Source organism: Cibotium barometz, chromosome 13 (assembly GCF_041138505.1).
Source record: "Cibotium barometz isolate CiBa-2024 chromosome 13, ASM4113850v1, whole genome shotgun sequence".
Taxonomy (NCBI): domain Eukaryota; kingdom Viridiplantae; phylum Streptophyta; class Polypodiopsida; order Cyatheales; family Cibotiaceae; genus Cibotium; species Cibotium barometz.
Genome location: NC_141058.1, coordinates 41,257,127 through 41,275,511, shown reverse-complemented (window position 1 = coordinate 41,275,511; position 18,385 = coordinate 41,257,127). Strand labels below are relative to the sequence as shown.

The window sequence follows — 18,385 nt, the reverse complement described above, 5'->3', positions numbered from 1 at the left end:
ATATGCTTCCTGAGCTTTGGCAAGGCGCTCCTTTACTGACCCCCCCCTCCCCCCGCGCCAATCCCGCCATATATAAGGGATGTTTGGTAATTCAGTTCCCCATCTCACATTTCTGAAGGGTTTGGACCTGGAATGATGCTGAGTGTTGAAAAATGAACTCAGCTCTAGGCTGAAATCGAGGATCACATTCAGCGTTTCATTTTTGGTATTTGAGAAGCAGTTGTGGTTTTCTTGTACATGAATATACAGTAGTTTAGGGTGCTTGTGTGTTGTGCATGTCTCTCTCTTCCGTTTCTCTCCACCTCTCTGATCGTTCACTTGCACATAGGGACAAAATACCACACATTTTCAGTAGCTAAGGCTGTAATTGGTGGAAAAGCTAAGGCTGTTGTCCGTGGAAAAGTCCTGACCCTACAAGGACTCCTACCTTCAATCAGAAAAAGGAAAAATGCATGGGAGGACATTTACAAAAATGAGAATTAATAAACAATTTGGTTCTGTCGATTTCTGAACGGATCATCCACAGAAAGGAAATTATGCCCTTACATCCAAGCTGGGTTCAATCGGGAATCCAAGAGGATAGAGAGTGTGCTTGCTATGTATCTTTGATGAGGAGCCGTGGAAAGGGCAAGGTGGTAACCACCACCATCTTTTCTCACCCATAGCATACATGAGAATTGGAGGCGTTAGACCATCACTGAAGCAAATCAGGCCTGCTTCTCCTGTGCAGTGAAAGTGATCTCCGCTTATCGTCCAAGTAAAATTCTCAAAAAGATGATGAGGCATTCGCTCGATCTCTATGCATTCCTTACGAGAAAGATCAAGCTTCCATATCCAGATGCTAGCCAACTCACCATATTCTTCCACTCCTCCTATAAGAACTAGCTGTCCATTGTATTGTATCACGTGAGGAGAGCTAACTGATGCTGGCATTGTGACTTGGAGATCATGCCACAAAGCCTCTTCAATGTTATATGCAATTAAGCCTAACGGCCAAAAGGAAAGGCAGAAAAGAAAACCTTCTAGCGATGCCGTGCCAGTAAGCATGACAACCCTTCTGTTTAAAGTGGTGTTCATCTTCCATGAGTCACTTTTTGAATCATAATATTGAGAAACCAATGACTCACCATCTTGTGCCACGAGAACTCTGTATCCTGTTCTATCAGCATCCAGCACCATCCCCACAACATATGGGCTTTTCATTTCTAACATTGGTGGCAGCTTCTTGTAAGATCTATTCATGGGATTAGAAACAATAAGCGAACGATCTGGCAAAGCTATCTCCTCGATGCAAATGAGGCCACCTGCTGTTGCTTTGATATGAAAATCATACAGCATCTCTCTGGGGTTCAAGCGCGACAATGGAATGAGATACCATTTGTTCAGAGATGGATTGTAAGCTGCAGTGGCCTTCAGGTGCCAGCGGTCTGTAAACATGATGAACAGAATTTCAGGAGGAGATTTTCTGCCCCATCTGGCCAAGAAATTTGTTGACATAAGATCGTATTTCCATTTTTTTGACACAGATCGAAGCTGCAGAATGCTCCAAAAAGGAAGGCAAAGGAGAACATGTTCCAAAATATGATCTGGCAGGTTGCTCCAGATATTTGGATCCATAATCCTGACCACAGGAGCTTCAATACCGCTGCAAGTGACACGATCTGTATCAGGCAGAAGCATTATTAACAGTGAGAAAGCTCTCAAAAAATTTCATGGAAAAAATCAAAGCTGCCAAGAATGTATCATCTGTACTAATATCAGACATTAGCATTCATAAGGTTTCCTCTTAACCATGTAAGATGAAGTATGGCTATTTCGTGATTTTGAGCTGATGCCCATTGAGAGTATGGCGATTCTGACTTGGAAATCCGCCCAGTAAACAGAAATTTTAGTGGGTGAGCTGTGGCAGGCAAGTCCCATAATACCTAGGTTCCTCACAAGGGAATACTTGGTCGCTACCATGCCCACATGTGAGGCCGGGTCCCCTGGGACAATGCCTTAAGGTGGGTAGCGAAACCGTCTCGGAAACGGGAATGACCAAGCTAATGGCAAAAGAATTTCTCTGTTCGAGTCTAAGGACGGCACTCAGAAGCTGTGCTAGACCCCTGTTCGAAAAACGAAAAAACAAAACGGCATTGCACATCATATGAAATGAAAAGAGATACCAGCATTGCACATCATATGAAAGTGAAAAGATCAGGTTTGTGATCAAACTTAACAAGGATGGGAGTATAATCATGGCTTCCTAAAGGGTACTCCATAAAGCCTCAGATCATGAACCTCAGCAAAGAGTACATGGTAAGAGACCCTGCAAGTGTAGAGATGCCATGTTCAAGAAGACACGAGTATGCATGCATTAAAGGCACATTAACTTTAACAAGCATATCTCCAAACATACACAACTGTATTGAAATTGTACAGTAAACAAATCCCCATGCAGAAATCACCTCCCTGACTCAATCCTAGGGCAACTCAACCGAGATGGTGCATGTACAATGACATGTCTACGCACATAGTGATGCAAACAGCAGGCCCGAGGTTACCTGTAATTGAGGGACGTCCACCTAGTATGCACATCTCCATACATAGACAATATGCTATGCACATCTCCTCCGCAAGGCAAATGTCAACTCAGCCATGATGAAGTCTACGGTTTAGCTTTGCTCCCAAAAAAAAAGGAAGTTTATAAGGTGGCTTTTTAAAACCCTTGAGACAGGCAAGAAGAAAACCTAGGGGTTTACTACATGTTTAGATTGCAGTACAAGAAAAAAAGTGTCGTTTTAGCACTGGTGGCAAGATTGAGGGCATACCTGAGAGATCATCAGCATCGTGGATGTGGGTGGCATCAGACGACACTGCTGCTAGGATTTGGCCTTCCTCTCCATCGCAGATTGAGAGCCTTTCCATGGATTCATTCACCTGTGGAATGTTTGCTTCCCCTGCCCCTTAGACTTCACAGGCCTTTACAAATACGAAGAACATGCTAGAATTGATAAGCAACCTTGTCTGTTCAGGCCCAGGAGTGCTCCGTGCTTGCCCATACAGCTGGGTTTAGAGCTTCAGACTTGAAAAGTCGTGGAAGTCAAGCAAACACTGAGTTGGTACATAAAAGCCTTCGATTCCAAGCCTTCCGTTTTAGGAAATGGAAGGACGCTATGCGTAGTGGTAAAAGAAAAACTTTGTTCCCCCTTCCTTTGCTGATGGTATGAGATGAATAATTATATTCACTCTGCTGATGGTATGAGATGAATAACTATATTCACTCTTTCATATTAAAAAAAAAATTTGTTGGTGCATCTTTAATTTTTAAAAAAAATTCAAGATGAACTAAGGTTGTGAAGTTTTAAAAAATATTGAAGCTTAATGTAAAACATAATGGTAAGGACAAAAAAAAATTAATATGATAAATATTTATTTATCAAGACTTTAAAATAAAATAACATGTTTTATAAAACAGATCTACGAATTTTTAAGAAAATACAAAGAAATAAGTACCAATGAGATGTATTATTCATTAAAAAGATTACATAATTATAAAATTAGATTGTTGAATTTTATAAAATATGCAAAGAAATAAGCACCAAGGAGACATGTTATTTATCAAAAAAGATTACATAAAAAGGTGGAGTAAATACATTTGTGGAGAAACAAAACTTGAAACTATACAAATCACGCTTCTTCTTCTATAAGACCAACGAACTTGCAGATTTCAGGGGAGAGCGTGACAAACTCATCACCATCTACAATGGCTTTTTTGAATTTATATGCTCTCTCCCATATAGATAGATAAGATGTACTGTAATCATGCGGTGATTGGGGTTTTTGATCATCATCAATGACTATTGGATTTGATCGACTTCCCAGTGCAGTATTGTTGTTATCTTGGAGTCCATCAGAATCATTTTCCACCTCTTCAAAATCTCCGCTTGCTCTTGCATTGAAGGGGTCAAAGTACCTGGTAGGAGGAGTATCTGCAAAGAAAATCTCTTCTATATCTATGCATTGAGTGAGATGTGGGAGTTTCATTACTTTCCACACTGCCGGCGGCAGACCTTTTCTTGCTCATACCAGAGCCAGTTTTTGAAATAATCCATGAGGCTGCCGGGTAGTACTTTCCAGTACGAATCATTTTCAAAAGAGTGCTTTTTTGTAAAGATGCCCCAAGTTTATTGGCTATATAATTATCCATATAGACGTATGCTCTTTCAAAGAGATTTACAGGAGATAAACATACTTTATTCTTTAAATCACCCTGGCCATATAAGGCATATACTTGACGACCTCTAGTAATTTCCTCAACAGATATGTTGTGAGAGAAAAATTTAAAGTGTGGTTTGTGCAAATCTTTCATGCAATAACCCACCATGCCTTCTAAGGTATGCATCTTAACCTGTCTAAGACCTCTACACATAACCAATGCACCCTCAGGCTTAAACAAATCCCATCCCAAATATCTCTTTATGGTTTTTCCTATGCTTATCAGAGATGGTGCCATTAAACCAGCAACCATTTGAAAGTGCAAGTGATTCAAGGTTCCTCCTTTCTCAAGTGCAAAGAGACCCTTTAAACACTCCATCCTTACAAATTCCTCTAAGGGTTCCCAGCATGATAAGTGGATATCTCTATTCCCGATTGCAATTGTTACGGATACTTCAAAAAGCCTTGTTTTCTTTTCAAGTGGAAAAGAAGGGATTCTATGTACAGAAGGTTCAAAATCCACATTTTTTTCACATTTCACCAGTTTTTTCCCTTTTGCATCCAATTTGCTTGAACCTTCAAGAAAGCATGGAAATCGAAAGCACGTTAAAAATTTGAAAAAACTAAAGAAACATGCATCCTAAAAACACTAATCAACTTATAAATTTTGTAGAATATGAAATCCAACATTAATTTCGGCCTGAAAAACAACCTAAAAATTTTAAACCATTTTTTATCAAATTTGCAACTAAAAAAACACATAGATGTTCAAGAATTATTTTAACTATTTTAGAATTACATTGCATTTTAATTCAACATTTTTAACCCAATTTAGAAATGCAAAAACACATACACGCATATGCCAAATTTTTTAATTTAAATTTAACTTTTAAAATTAAAATTAAATCATAGACATTGAAAATACATATTCAAAATCATATTTATTCCTTTAAGAATTTTATCAATTATTTTGGAATTATATTGCACTTTAATTCAACATTTTTATTCTAATTTAGAAATGCAAAAAGACATACATGCATATGCCATTTTTTAATTTATATTTAACTTTTAAATTTAAATTAAAGCATAGAAATTAAAAATACATTTTCAAATTTATATTCATTTTTGCGGTGTAAAGTATATTCATATTTTAAGGGTTTTAAAAATATCTAGAAAAGGAGCAATCAATCAGACATAAAAGAAAATAGAAATTTGACATTTATTATCCAATAATTATAAAGTAAATGTATTGATACGCCTTGCATCCGTGGTGTATAGTATATACATATTTTTATAATTTTATACTTATTATTAAATTAACTAATTTTTAAAAAGTACATATATATATATATATAAAACCAATCGACTTTATCAATTTCAGTTTCTGAAACTAACAATCAATCACTTTCATATGAATATATTTTTTTTAAAGGTAAATCGAATTCATCAATTACAGCTTCTTCTTTAAATAGCTATATGGAACAATATCCATTTAACATATTAAATCAAAATACTGTAATTTATTTATGAGGGAAAAAAAGGGTTTGCTTTATGGCCAAAAAAATAAAAAATACAACAGAACTTCATGACAAAGGAGTGGTGAAATAAATGGAACACCATGCTCATGAGAACAAACCAACAAGGAAGAAGATGGACAACGAGGATCAATCTTCATTATATTAGTAATATCATGAAAAGGTTTCCTCCTCGGTGGCATGACAACCAAAGGAAACAAATAGTCAAAACATACTGCCGCTGAATTGAATAAAAAACAAAGAGCAAGGATCGTTATATATTGCAGAGAACGAATTATGCAAAGACACGGCAACAATTCCAGAAGCATGCTGAACATAGCAACCCATACTGCACATACCCAATAAAGCATAAACACAAAATAGATTCCAGATGAGAAAATACCAGTCAATTGCCAGTGAAACATCCAAAAGAACATGGCAACCCATACTGCACATAATAAATCAAGCATAGACAAGAAAAAGATTCAAGAAGAGAAAATAAAAATACCATAAACGAGCAAATGCATGTTCATAGAGATGAACATCCGATAAGCACGCAGCCGAGAAACATCCAGACGCACGTGAGAAGACGGAGTCACACAGTTCGCGAGTAAATTGGCAAGAAGAAGAAATGAAGCCATGTAGCTCGCGATGAAAGCAGGAAGAAGAAGAAGACCAAATGAAATCCATGCAAATCAAATAAAACAAGATCAACTGACACGTGGAAATGATGCTATAGTTATAAAAAATACACTAAAAATTTAATTAATAAATGCACCACCACCAAATGTTTGGGGTGCATATTGTCCCCTTCCTTTGTTGATGTTATGGCTAAAGGTAAATGGGGGAATCTAAACTGGAAGGATAAACTCTTTTCATATGCCCCTCTTAAGATCACCAGCTTAGACCTTTGCAAAATGCTATGCAAATGTTGAAGGATAGTTTGGGTTTCATGGTCTGGGATGGAGGAGGCAGAGTAACAGGCAACTCTATGCTCAATTTGGGTATATGGTGGAGTCATAAATTTAATCCCCCTCTAGCCCTACTTGATACATCTGTTGCAAAGAGTCTCAACAAAGGCATCAGGCACCTAGTTGACTGTTTTGGGATAGGGATTTGGTAGTAGGGTGGAAAGATGTGAATCAGTTATCTGTGGAATGTCAGCTAGTTAAGGAGGGAAAGATATCTGATGGCTCAGGTTTTGGAGGTGCTTCAAAGGGAGTTATGCTCTACTGATACCTCAGTTTGGATTAAAGATTAAACTTGGCTCAATGGTGTCAAACTTAAGGATGGCAAAACCGGATACCAATGTGCTGTATTGCAATAAAATCTAGAATGTAAATTGAAGCCCCTCCAGCTAGAAAAAGAGATGGAATCTGCTCTGGGATTGCCAGATCCCTAAGAAGTTTCAAGTCTTTTTGTGGAAGGTTTGCATGTGGGCATTACCTATTGGCTCTAAACTCCAAAGGAGAAATATCTCTAGTGGCATATGTCCCAGGTGTAGGTCATCACTTGAAGATGGTAAACATGTGTTTTGGGAATGTTCAGCAATCAGGGGTACCTGGTCCAAAATGTCTAAATGGATAGAGAAGAGCTTGGGTATGCAAACATATTGGGGGGACTGGATCCTGGGTAAATGGTCAGTTAGTAATGAACACATTGGTCTAGTGTTTAATATTGTCAAAGCTTGCATCTTATTGAAATCTGGTCTAGCAGGAATGCAATTGTATTTATGAGGGCAGTATGTACAGGCTTGCAAGACTCAAATTTGATGCATAAATGTGTTTACATGTGCTAGTCTGTGTGTAATGTGAATAAAATTAGATATCCTGAGATTGATTTGTTGATTCAGAATCTACAAAGGAATATGTTCTGAATTCTGCCCCAGTACTTGGTGAGCTTCAAACATAATAAACCCCTAAATCTGGATTGTATGATGCACGTGAGATGTTGGGAAGGGAAGAAAAGGCCTCCTAAGTTTGGTCCAAAAACTCTGAGGTGGTACCGTAAAGAAAAACAAACTATCATACATTTGTTGCTTTCATAGAAAAGACCCCCTGTTAAAGTTTGGTCTAAGAAAGGGGGAATGCTGGAAAAACAATCCCCTCATGGTTGCACTACAGAAGCTATGATGGAGGCTTGCATACTTTTGGGGTATCAGATTTCTTGGGAACAATCCTGCTATGAAAGATGGGAATTCTTATGTAAATTTTTGAAAGAGGTTGAGAAAGAGTAGTAAATTGTAACTGTGACTTGGTTGTATGACAGCTTTTGAACAACTTCAGCTAATATAAATAATTGTTATTGATCCAAAAAAAAACTTTGTTGAAATCTTATACCTTTGGATGTGTCGATCAAACAATCTTAGCTTCATATTTTTCTAGTAATAAGAACCTATCTCTTTTAGAACCTATCTCTTTTAGAACCTCCAAATTGCCTCTTCTCCCGAACTTCCAAATTCTGCCACGTGCTAGCCTCGTGAAACTCTTCCTTTATATAATATATATAGAGAAGAGATTCCTCGCATAGCACACATAACATCTTCCAAACATGTTCTCATTGTCAAGAGAACAACAAACATGGGCTTCGATCAAAACAACTACCCACATTCTGAGTTTTGAGCAGAAACCAAGCCAATAAAAGTTCTCTTTCGGTAAGGAGAACTAGCCCATCCAAAGAGCTGTCACACATGCTCAAATCTCAAGTTGTATTGTACCCAAACATAACTTATCTCAACTTGGGACGTGAAACCCCACACTCCCTTTTATGTAAACTGTTACCATATTATAGTAGTGATGTGTGTGAACACACTTAGGACCGCCGGGGCACTTTTTCCCTCACTAGGAGGTTTTTTCCCCCGTGCATTGTATATACGCCCATTATCTTCTAGGGCTTGTGATCTTTCATTTTTGGCACTCATAATACACTACTGTGTTGTGCTCAAGCTTCCTCATCTTCTTGAAGTTGTGTGTGCATTCCTGCAACCCTAATTCCAACAATTGGTATCAGAGCAGGCTTCCTCCTCCCGGGCAGCATCACCGGCACCTGCCGCTTCATCTCCTCCGATTGCGACGAGGTTTCACGAGCGTCTGCAGGCAAAATCGTCCTACTGTGCAGATTTTCTGTCAAGATTAAAATCTGCAGGACAGGTGCCCATTCGTCTGTTTTGGGCTGTGCTACATAGCACAGGTCGATTTTATACAGGTTTACCTCTTACAGACAGCATTTACATCTAGTAGTACAGTCATTGGCCATGGCTGACAACAATGATGTATTCCGCATGTTGGCTGCTGAGGATAAGTTGGATGGCACCAACTATCCATTGTGGGCATATATGATGCGACATGTATTGGTAGCAAAGGGGTTATGGAACATTGTGCAGGGTATTGATGCACGTCCTATTGTGGCTGGGAATGCTGCAAACACATCAGAAACAGGTACTGTTGATGATGGTGCAGGCACAAGTGCTGTAGCAGCTGTTCGAGAACCACCACTTTCAGCAGAGCAGATTCGTTGGGATGGTAGAGATGCGCAGGCTCATGCCTTGATTGCGCTGTCAGTCAAACGTACCATTATCCCACATATTCGCTCCTGCAGGACTTCTAAGGATGCTTGGGATGTACTTGCCACATTGTATCAGGCAAGAAATGAGGCTCGTGTTGCTTACCTCCGAAAACAGTTGGAGAGTGAGCATATGAACGAAGGTGATTCTATGGATAGTTTTTTGACAAAGATCAAGGATTTCAAAGAGCAGCTCATTTCTGCAGATGAAATCCTGTCAGACAGTTCACTTGTGCAGACTGTTTTGAATGGTCTACCAGATTCTTATCAGGGTTTTGCTTCCACTCTTCGCTTGATGATGAAAGGCAATCCCAATGCCTTATCATTTGAGGAGTTAGTTTCTGTTTTGCTGCAAGAAGACCAGTCAAGGCAAAACAGGAATATTATGCGTGTCGCAGATCAAGCTTTCGTTGCTAGTCAGAGAAGCGGGAAAGGTAAAGCTGGCTTTTCTTCTAGTAAGCAGAAATCTGCAAATGCTGCGCAACCAAAGAAGGAAGACAAAGATGAGAAGAAGGGTGACAAACAGAAGACATTTTGCAAGTACTGTAAGGGAAATGATCATGTCATCAAAGCGTGTCCTAAGCTGGCTGCGAAAGAGGCTAAGAAGAAAGAGGCTGGTATGGCTGTTGCAGATGCCTCTCCTTCTAACAATGAATCTGCTAATGTTGTTCAAGATACAGAATGGGCATTCAATGCGCAGTGCAGTTATGACCCATCTTTGCATGACACATGTATGTCTGCAGTAGATTCAGATGTATGGTACTTTGACAGTGGTGCCACTAAGCATATCACCTCGCAGCGCAGTTTATTCACTTTCCTTGAGTCTGCTCCCACAGGGAATACTGTCACTTGTGCCAATAACTCCTCTTATCCCGTTAAAGGAGTTGGACAGATTGTGCTGAATGTTGCAAATTGCAACACCTTTACACTTTTTGATGCATTGTATGTGCCAGGGATAAAAAAGAATCTGCTGTCAGTCTCCGCATTTGCCAAAACAGGTTTGGTTGTAAAATTTGTGGATGACAGATGTACTGTTCATGATCTCTCTTGTGGTGACATCATTGTAGCATCTGGTTCACTATGTCGAGGGCTGTATAAGCTCAATATGGATGGCAAATGTGTAGAGGATTCAGCATGTGCTATTATGGATACGCAGGCTATTTCAAATGCAAAACTGTGGCATGCACGTTTTGGTCATCTGAATTTTGCAAGTTTGCTGCGCCTGCAGAAATCTGAAATGGTGTCTTCTTTGCCTAAGCTTGAGGCACCTGTCAAGCATGTTTGTGAGGGCTGCATATTGGGTAAAATGCAGCGTGCTTCCTTTCCCAAAGATGGATCAGTGAGAGCTGAACGCAGATTGCAGCTTGTTCACAGTGATGTTTGTGGTCCCATGCAAACTCCATCATTTGGAAACTACCTTTACTTCGTGACTTTCATTGATGATTTTACCAGGCATGCATGGGTATATCCTTTGAAGGCAAAGTCCGAAGTGTTTTTGTGCTTCAAACAGTTTTTGGTTATGGCTGAAAATGTGTCAGAAAGTAAGATGGGCACCCTCCGTTCAGATCGAGGGGGGGAGTATATGTCTTCAGAATTTAATGCATTTCTGGCTGAGCGTGGGATAAAACACCAATGTACAGTGCCGTATACACCACAGCAAAATGGTGTGGCTGAGAGAAAAAACAGGTCTCTCATGGAAATGGCAAGATGTATGGTTAAGAGTCAAAGTCTACCACATGGTTTTTGGCTTGAGGCTGTCATGTGTGCCACTTATGTACTAAACAGGTGTCCCACCAAAGCATTACAGGTTGTCACTCCATATGAGGCTTGGCATAGCCGCAAGCCATCTGTTGGCCATTTACGTGTTTTTGGTTGCCTGGCATATGCATTAGTGCCTGTGCAACATCGCAGAAAATTGGATGACAAAGCTGTCAAATGTATTTTTGTTGGATATAGTGCTGAGAGCAAAGGCTATCGTTTGTATCATCCACAGACAAAGCGCATTTTGGTTAGCCGTGATGTTGTATTTGTGGAAGATGCAGTTCAGCCCTTGGTTTCATGTACTAAGGAGACAGATATCAGCTCACGTGATGTCTATGATACATTGTTGCCTCTTTTCAGTGGTGCACAGTCAAGTGCAATACCTCATGAGGCAGTTTTTCAGCCTATGCAGGTTTTAAATGATGGCACAGATCAGCCTATATCTGATGCAGATGTGCATGATGCACTTGAGGATGAGAGACAAGAGATTGAGGGCTCTAGGAACATGCCTAGATGGCTGGTGCAGACTTTGCGTGACAGCAAGTTGGATGCCCCTTTGTCTAGTCGCACTCGTTCTGGCTCTCATGGTGCCTCTTATGCGTCAGATTGTTATGCATTGGCTGTTTCTAGTATGTGCGATGAAAGTGAGCCTGTTTCATTTGATGAGGCACAAAGTTCAGAAAATTGGATGGCTGCTATGCAAGCAGAATACGATGCTATTATGAAGAATAGTACATGGTCTTTATGTGACTTGCCCCCTGGCAAGAAGGCCATTGGCACTAAGTGGGTATACAAATTGAAGCGTAAGCCTGATGGCACAGTGGATCGCCATAAGGCTAGGCTTGTTGCAAAAGGTTATGCTCAAGAGAAGGGCATTGATTTTGATGAGACTTTTGCTCCCACATGTCGTATGACCACTGTTCGTAGCATCTGTGCATTAGCAGCTCATAATGGTTGGAATGTACATCAGCTGGACATAAAGACTGCGTTCTTAAATGGAGATTTGCATGAGGAGGTGTATGTATCGCAGCCTCGTGGTTTTGTTCAAAGAGGGCAGGAAAACAAAGTGTGCAGGTTAAAAAAGGCTTTATATGGTTTAAAGCAAGCTCCACGAGCTTGGTATGAAAAAATACATGCATATTTGACTGCACATGGGTTTCAGAATAGTCCAACAGAAAGCACTTTGTATGTTAAACGTGTGGATGGTGTACATCTAATCATTGCTCTCTATGTCGATGACATGCTGCTCACAGGACCAAATGAGAGTCATATTGCTGATTTTAAGGCTGATTTGAATGCCTCTTTTGAGATGTCAGATTTGGGGCATTTGCATCATTATTTGGGGATACAATTTAAGCAGTGTGATGGAGGTATTGCTTTGTGTCAGACAAAGTATATTGAAACATTGTTGCGGAGATTTGGCCTTGAAGACTGCAAGCCTATTGCTACTCCAATGGAGACAGGTTTGAAGTTGAGTCTTCATGATGCTGGAGATCACTTTGATGTCACACTCTATCAGACAGCTGTTGGTTGCCTCATTTATGTATGCATTACGAGGCCAGACATTCAGTTTGCAGTCTCACAGGTGAGCAGATTTATGCATAGCCCAGGCATTAAGCATTGGCAGGCAGTGAAGCATATCTTTCGCTATTTGAGTGGTACTCGGCATCTTGGGTTGTTTTATCCCAAGGGGGGATCATTGCCGCCAGATTTACATGTTTTTTCAGATTCTGACTGGGCTGGTTGTTATGACACACGCGTGTCCACGAGTGGTTTTTGCTTCATGCTTGGAAGCTCATGCATATCATGGTTGAGCAAGAAGCAGCCTACTGTGGCCACTTCTAGTTGTGAAGCTGAGTACAGGGCAGCTTTCACAGCTACGGTTGAGTGTGTGTGGCTCAGACGCCTTATGGCTGATTTGGGTGTTGGGCAGCCATCTGCCACCACCATCTTCACTGACAGTCAGAGCGCATTGGCAGTTGCGCGGAACCCAGTGTTCCATGCTCGTACGAAGCACATTGAGGTGCACTACCATTATGTCAGGGAGAGACTCTCTGCAGGAGAGATCAGTTTGGCTTATGTGCCAACACAGGATAACCTTGCAGACCTTTTCACAAAGGCTCTGCCTCGTGAGAAGTTCGAAGCTTTTCGCAAAGCTTTAGGCTTACTCCCTTTTGTGGATTCGTCCACATAGCTAGACACTTCCCTATACATGAGTGCTAGCTCTTGTTCACCGCATCACTCCAGGGGGGATTTGTTACCATATTATAGTAGTGATGTGTGTGAACACACTTAGGACCGCCGGGGCACTTTTTCCCTCACTAGGAGGTTTTTTCCCCCGTGCATTGTATATACGCCCATTATCTTCTAGGGCTTGTGATCTTTCATTTTTGGCACTCATAATACACTACTGTGTTGTGCTCAAGCTTCCTCATCTTCTTGAAGTTGTGTGTGCATTCCTGCAACCCTAATTCCAACATAAACAGTAAACATGCTTCTTGAATAATCTTGGGAAATTTTACATGCTCTTTCACAAAACTTGCACCCTTCTAAATATTATGACATGGAAATCCTACACTCACATCTTTGCAGCATCTTCATAGCAACCAATAACCAAAACATAACATGCTTCTTTTCTCATGAGGCATCAACCAAATCCAAACACTCTATTGCAACCCATATTTATATAATCTTGCAACCTTCTTTTCGCACATCCAAACTCCTCAATAATCAACCAAGTCCAAACACAATCTATTGCAACCCATATCTATTGCAACCCATATGTACATAATCTTTTGCAATCTCCTTTTCACATGTCCAAACTCCTCAATTACCTTAACCACCATATATATGCACAATTACCTTAACCATCGTATATATGCAATTGGTATCGATTACCTTAACCACCGTATATATGCACAATTGTGCACTTGTAATAATGGTTATCAATTTCTCTCCCTCAAACATATGCAACTTACACGTGCATACCGCCGAGCTTCAAATGAAATGAATTTCTAAATGACCAAATTATTTGCCTTCTTTATTCAAAATAATCTCAAACCAAGTGTGTATAACACTCTCAATGCAACAATTGTTGAAATATACAAGTGAATAGGGTGTGTGTGGGAACAAGCTCTTGGATAGAGGCTGTAAAAGAGGAGATGTAATTGTGAAAGAACCTGTGAAAAGGTGAGAAGAATCTACTGGGAGAGAATAAAGGGTAGCATGAGAGAATTTAGGAGTGTGGAGATATTCTGGGAGATATTCAGGGAAAAGAGAAGAGGTGGAGAGAATCAGGCAAGAGGTGGAGATATTCTGGGAGTGAATCATGGAGAAATCAATGGGATTTGATGCTTGATGTAAACTCTATAAATTGAGGCATAGCCCTAATGAGAATTTGCTGGTTTTTGAGTATCCATGCCTACATTAATCTATTTGCTAATTATTCACTAATTATGTCTTAATCATTTGCTAATCACTTTGTTAATGATGTTGATTCTAGTGTTTGATCCACCATAGCTCACCATTATGCTCAAATTTCAACATGGTATCAGAGCCATGCCTAGAATCCATCACATTTATGAGCCCATTAGTTAATTAAATAGGATTAGTAGAAAATTAGCAAATAATCAAATTTTTAGTTAGTTTTTCACTTCCCCCTTCACCCCCAGCTAGTGGAGGATCTCTAGCACCTTGCACACATAGAATTAGGGCACAAGCTTCTAGCATATGGTAGCCAACTCCTTTGGCTACAAGCTCATCAAGACGGCACAGCAAACCGCCAGCGAAGGAGGGAGAATTTACGTTTTTGGTCGGCGCGTTTTTTTCTGAGTAAATTGCAGATTTCTCCTCCATCAAAACAAATGCTTAGGACCATGTCCATTATGGTATGTATTTAGGGCTTGCTTCTCTTTCCGACAATGGTTGGTTGGTGGTTGTGTCTTCTTCTTCTATGATGTATCTTATTCATAAAAGAGGGATGTTTGCGCCCACCTTTGCTTTAGAGAACATACCCTTGTTTGAGGCATTGCATATGGGGACCATGGACTCCAATGTTTTGCACTATCTGCTGCTGTGGTGAGTGAGTGCACTCTCAGCAGAGTGGAGAATTGGAGTTTCGAGGGGGGCTAGAGATGAGCCACACATTTCTGTCGTGTTTCTTGGAGCTGCTTTGCCATCCACAAGGTATTGTCTTGGAGATAGGATGCGGCATGGCTCCTGCTTTGAAGGCATGCCTCCGTTCATGGAGATCATGTGTTTCATTGGACATAGACGATGGCATCATCTTTGGCTATGTAGAGCTTTACTTGAGTAGCAACATGTGCACAGGCTCATCTACGAGGATGAGAGTCGATGAGCACTTAGAGGATGAGATTGCGATGCTTGTGTAGGGGTGAACCCCTAATGATGACTCTTGAGCTTTGACAATCCCTCTTTGACTTCTTTTGGTTGTTTATGTTTGTTACTAGGTTTGGTGTGGAGCTTTCATAGAGTAACATTCCCATTGGTTCTTTTTTGGCTTTTATAGTAATGTTCCCATTGGTTCTTTTTTGGCTTTGTCTCTATCATATGGAGTGTTTCTTGTGGACTATTTATGTCGATGGTGGATGACTATTTTTGTGATGTATTTTGGGTATTTGGCTTGTCCTTCTTGGCACTAGTAGTTTGGACGATGCTAGTTTGTTTATTGAAAACACAAAAAACCATAGCATAAACAATAACTAGAAAAATTAAGACAATCAAACTATCAGGACCTTTGTACCACTTGAGAAAACTACCAAATGCACATATCAACAAACATAAGCGTAGACATAGGCATTCAGCAAATCAAACACAAAAACCATAGCATAAATAATAATTAGAAAATTAAACATCACCATCTACTCAAGGTTGGGTTGAATCTTCCCCTCATGCATGTAGCTCCCTTCACAATATGAGTATTTGGATATATAATCAAAAATTAGCCCTTTGAGCTAAAAATATTGTCTCATACAAAATTGGCTTGCAGTTTTCAAAAATAGGGTTGTTCACACATAAATTGTGTGAAACTAATAAACCTAATTCACATGCACTATATAAATGGCATCGCCCAAGTGCAAGGCAGATAAAATATGTACAAATAATGGTGCATGGCCAACAAAATAATCATGGTGATCACATCACCATCAAAAATACCATCTGACATCCAATAAGTGTCTCGCGTATATAATATCGACCATCATCTCATAACACACGCTCTCAGCATCACCTACTCACAAAGATAATCATGTCAGTGCTGCACAAAGTTGTGAATAAGTCAAATTACACACCAAGATAGTGCCACACAAATTTATAAATATAAGTCACCTACTAATAATGATTTAGGTCCAAATGTACTGACGACTGTGGCGTTTCACATGGTATCACCTGCAACACTTAGTCCGGTTCCACTCTTAGGTATCACCCGCAACACTTAGTCCGGCCCCACTCTTTCGTATCATCCACAACACTTAGTCCGGCCCCACTCTTACGTGTGCCATGTATTAAAAAATAACGAAATCACCCATGAGACACACATGACGTAATGACTTCTCGAGTTTCACCAATGGTCATGAAGGGTAGTGTGCTAATAGTTTTACGATTAGGACCGATTTCATCTGTGCTATCTTAATACGTGTAACGGAAGCTTGTTCCTTGTAAGAGGATGCTAGAATCTATGAAGTGGCCTTACCTTGAGCTTAAAGCTAAGTAGGAAAGTCCCAAACTTAAGACTCTAAAGACTAGAACTAGTAAAGTTTCTTATTTCTTCTTTTATATTTCTTGTGTGTGTTGGTAGGTACAACGTTCACACTTCCATTTTCACCGTCGAAGAAGTGAAGTTAAGAAATATTATGTCCACCTTGGCCTTTACAAATACAAACAAAATGCTTGGATGGATGAGAAACGTTGACTATTCAAGCCAAGAGTACTTCTCAACTTCACCCACCAATTGGAAACATAAGTTGGGTTTAGACCATCATGTAATAGTAGTTTTATCCTACTGATGATGAGCAATATTGTTATTAGAGGCTAAAACCTAACAATAGGGAACACTCGTTATGTAGGAGTAGTTTTACCTTATTGATGATGAGCAGCACTTTAACGTAGAGTAAGAGAGGAATTATTGTTGGTCATTATGCTTAAATACGGCACCAAAATGTTGTTTTGCATTTTTATTAAATATGTTTTGTGAGTTTTTCAAGAATAAGAGTGTTTTTCTAAGGTTTCATTTTAGTATGTAATGATTAATGCTTGAAAAAGTCAATAAAATGACGACCCTCCTTGCCCTTTCTATTTGCATGCATTCACCCATATCCTTTCTATTTAAGGTCTCACAATTTATTGAGTATGTAATGATTAATGCTTGAAAAAGTCAAGGAAATGATGACCCCCTCTTTGCCCTTTCTATTTGCATGCATTCATCCATATCCTTTCTCACAATTCTCTATAAAACTCTCATTCCATAGTAGAGGGGGCATTTGATTAATACACCTAACACCTACAAAAAGTTGTGAATATGCCACCAAAATGTTTTTTTTGCATTTATTAATTATAATTTGAGTTTTGAACCTTCAAAAAATTAGTGTCTTTATATATTTAAAATGTTTTTGTGCATTTATTAATTATAATTTGAGTTTTGAACCTTCGAAAAATTAGTGTCTTTATATATTTAAAAAGATGCACGAAAAGGCAATTTCTGATTAGGCAGATTTCTCGTGTCTCGTGTCTCACATGCATTGAGATGGATATTTTCGATGCGTCGTGTTTTCTTCCCCTGCATCTCATGCATGCTTTCTCTCTCTCTCTCTCTCTCTCTCTCAGGCATCAAAAATATATTTTCAAAGGGCATGCAAATTCTGTTTCTTCTCTTTCTCTCCGTGCCTCTGCCTCGCGCCAGAGCAGGGAAGCAAGCACTTAGAGTGAGTGAACTGGTGTGAGTGGGCTAGTCGACATGACTGAGCAAGGAGGAGGAGGAGGAGGAGAAAGGGTGGTGGTCGCAGTGGGTTAGAGGCTAAGTAGAGTGGTGTTGAGAAGTTGCAGGTGAGGATCATGGAGGGGGGATGCTCGGGTTGCAAAGGAGGTGAGAGGAGTTGCAGGTGAGCGGGGATGGTCGCGTTGCAAAGGAGGTATCATCTGCAATTAGGGGTGGTCTGCACGACCTGGGAGAGAGATGGGTGCGCTCAGGTCATGAGGAGGGTTGGAGCTACTGCGCCTAGGTAGTAGGAACGAAGGCGGTGGAAGGTGGACACGCATACGTTCAGAACCTTAGGAGTGTGCAAGGTTCATTAACAAATGCACCAAAAAGCTTATGCCACCAAAAGGTTTGTTGTCAC

The 18,385-nt window shown here is 40.0% G+C and overlaps 1 protein-coding gene across 6 annotated transcripts; it reads right to left on the bottom strand.

Annotated features, from left to right (window-relative positions):
* Positions 1–477: 477 nt before the first annotated feature.
* On the bottom strand, positions 478–3,178 carry LOC147632689 (F-box/kelch-repeat protein At5g15710-like). 6 transcript variants are annotated; one of them, XM_086807508.1, is made up of 3 exons: positions 2,811–3,178; positions 2,544–2,706; positions 478–1,645 (listed from the first exon to the last, which is right to left on the bottom strand). In XM_086807508.1, exons 2-3 carry the CDS (start codon positions 2,585–2,587, stop codon positions 535–537), a joined length of 1,155 nt encoding a protein of 384 aa, XP_086663634.1. In that variant the 5' UTR covers positions 2,588–2,706; positions 2,811–3,178; the 3' UTR covers positions 478–534. The 6 variants fall into 6 exon arrangements, with proteins under 6 accessions (XP_086663634.1, XP_086663632.1, XP_086663633.1 ...); XM_086807506.1 differs by having other exon boundaries at positions 478–1,661; positions 2,544–2,658; XM_086807507.1 differs by having other exon boundaries at positions 2,544–2,658.
* Between the last annotated feature and the right edge of the window lie 15,207 nt (positions 3,179–18,385).

Bases quoted from the DNA above. Each gene is read 5' to 3' on its own strand.
- LOC147632689 (XM_086807505.1), bottom strand. From the start codon at position 2,907: ATGGAAAGGCTCTCAATCTGCGATGGAGAGGAAGGCCAAATCCTAGCA. The intron at 1,662-2,810 runs GTATGCCCTCAA...TGCCTGATACAG, and splicing joins CGATGCTGATGATCTCTCAG to ATCGTGTCACTTGCAGCGGT.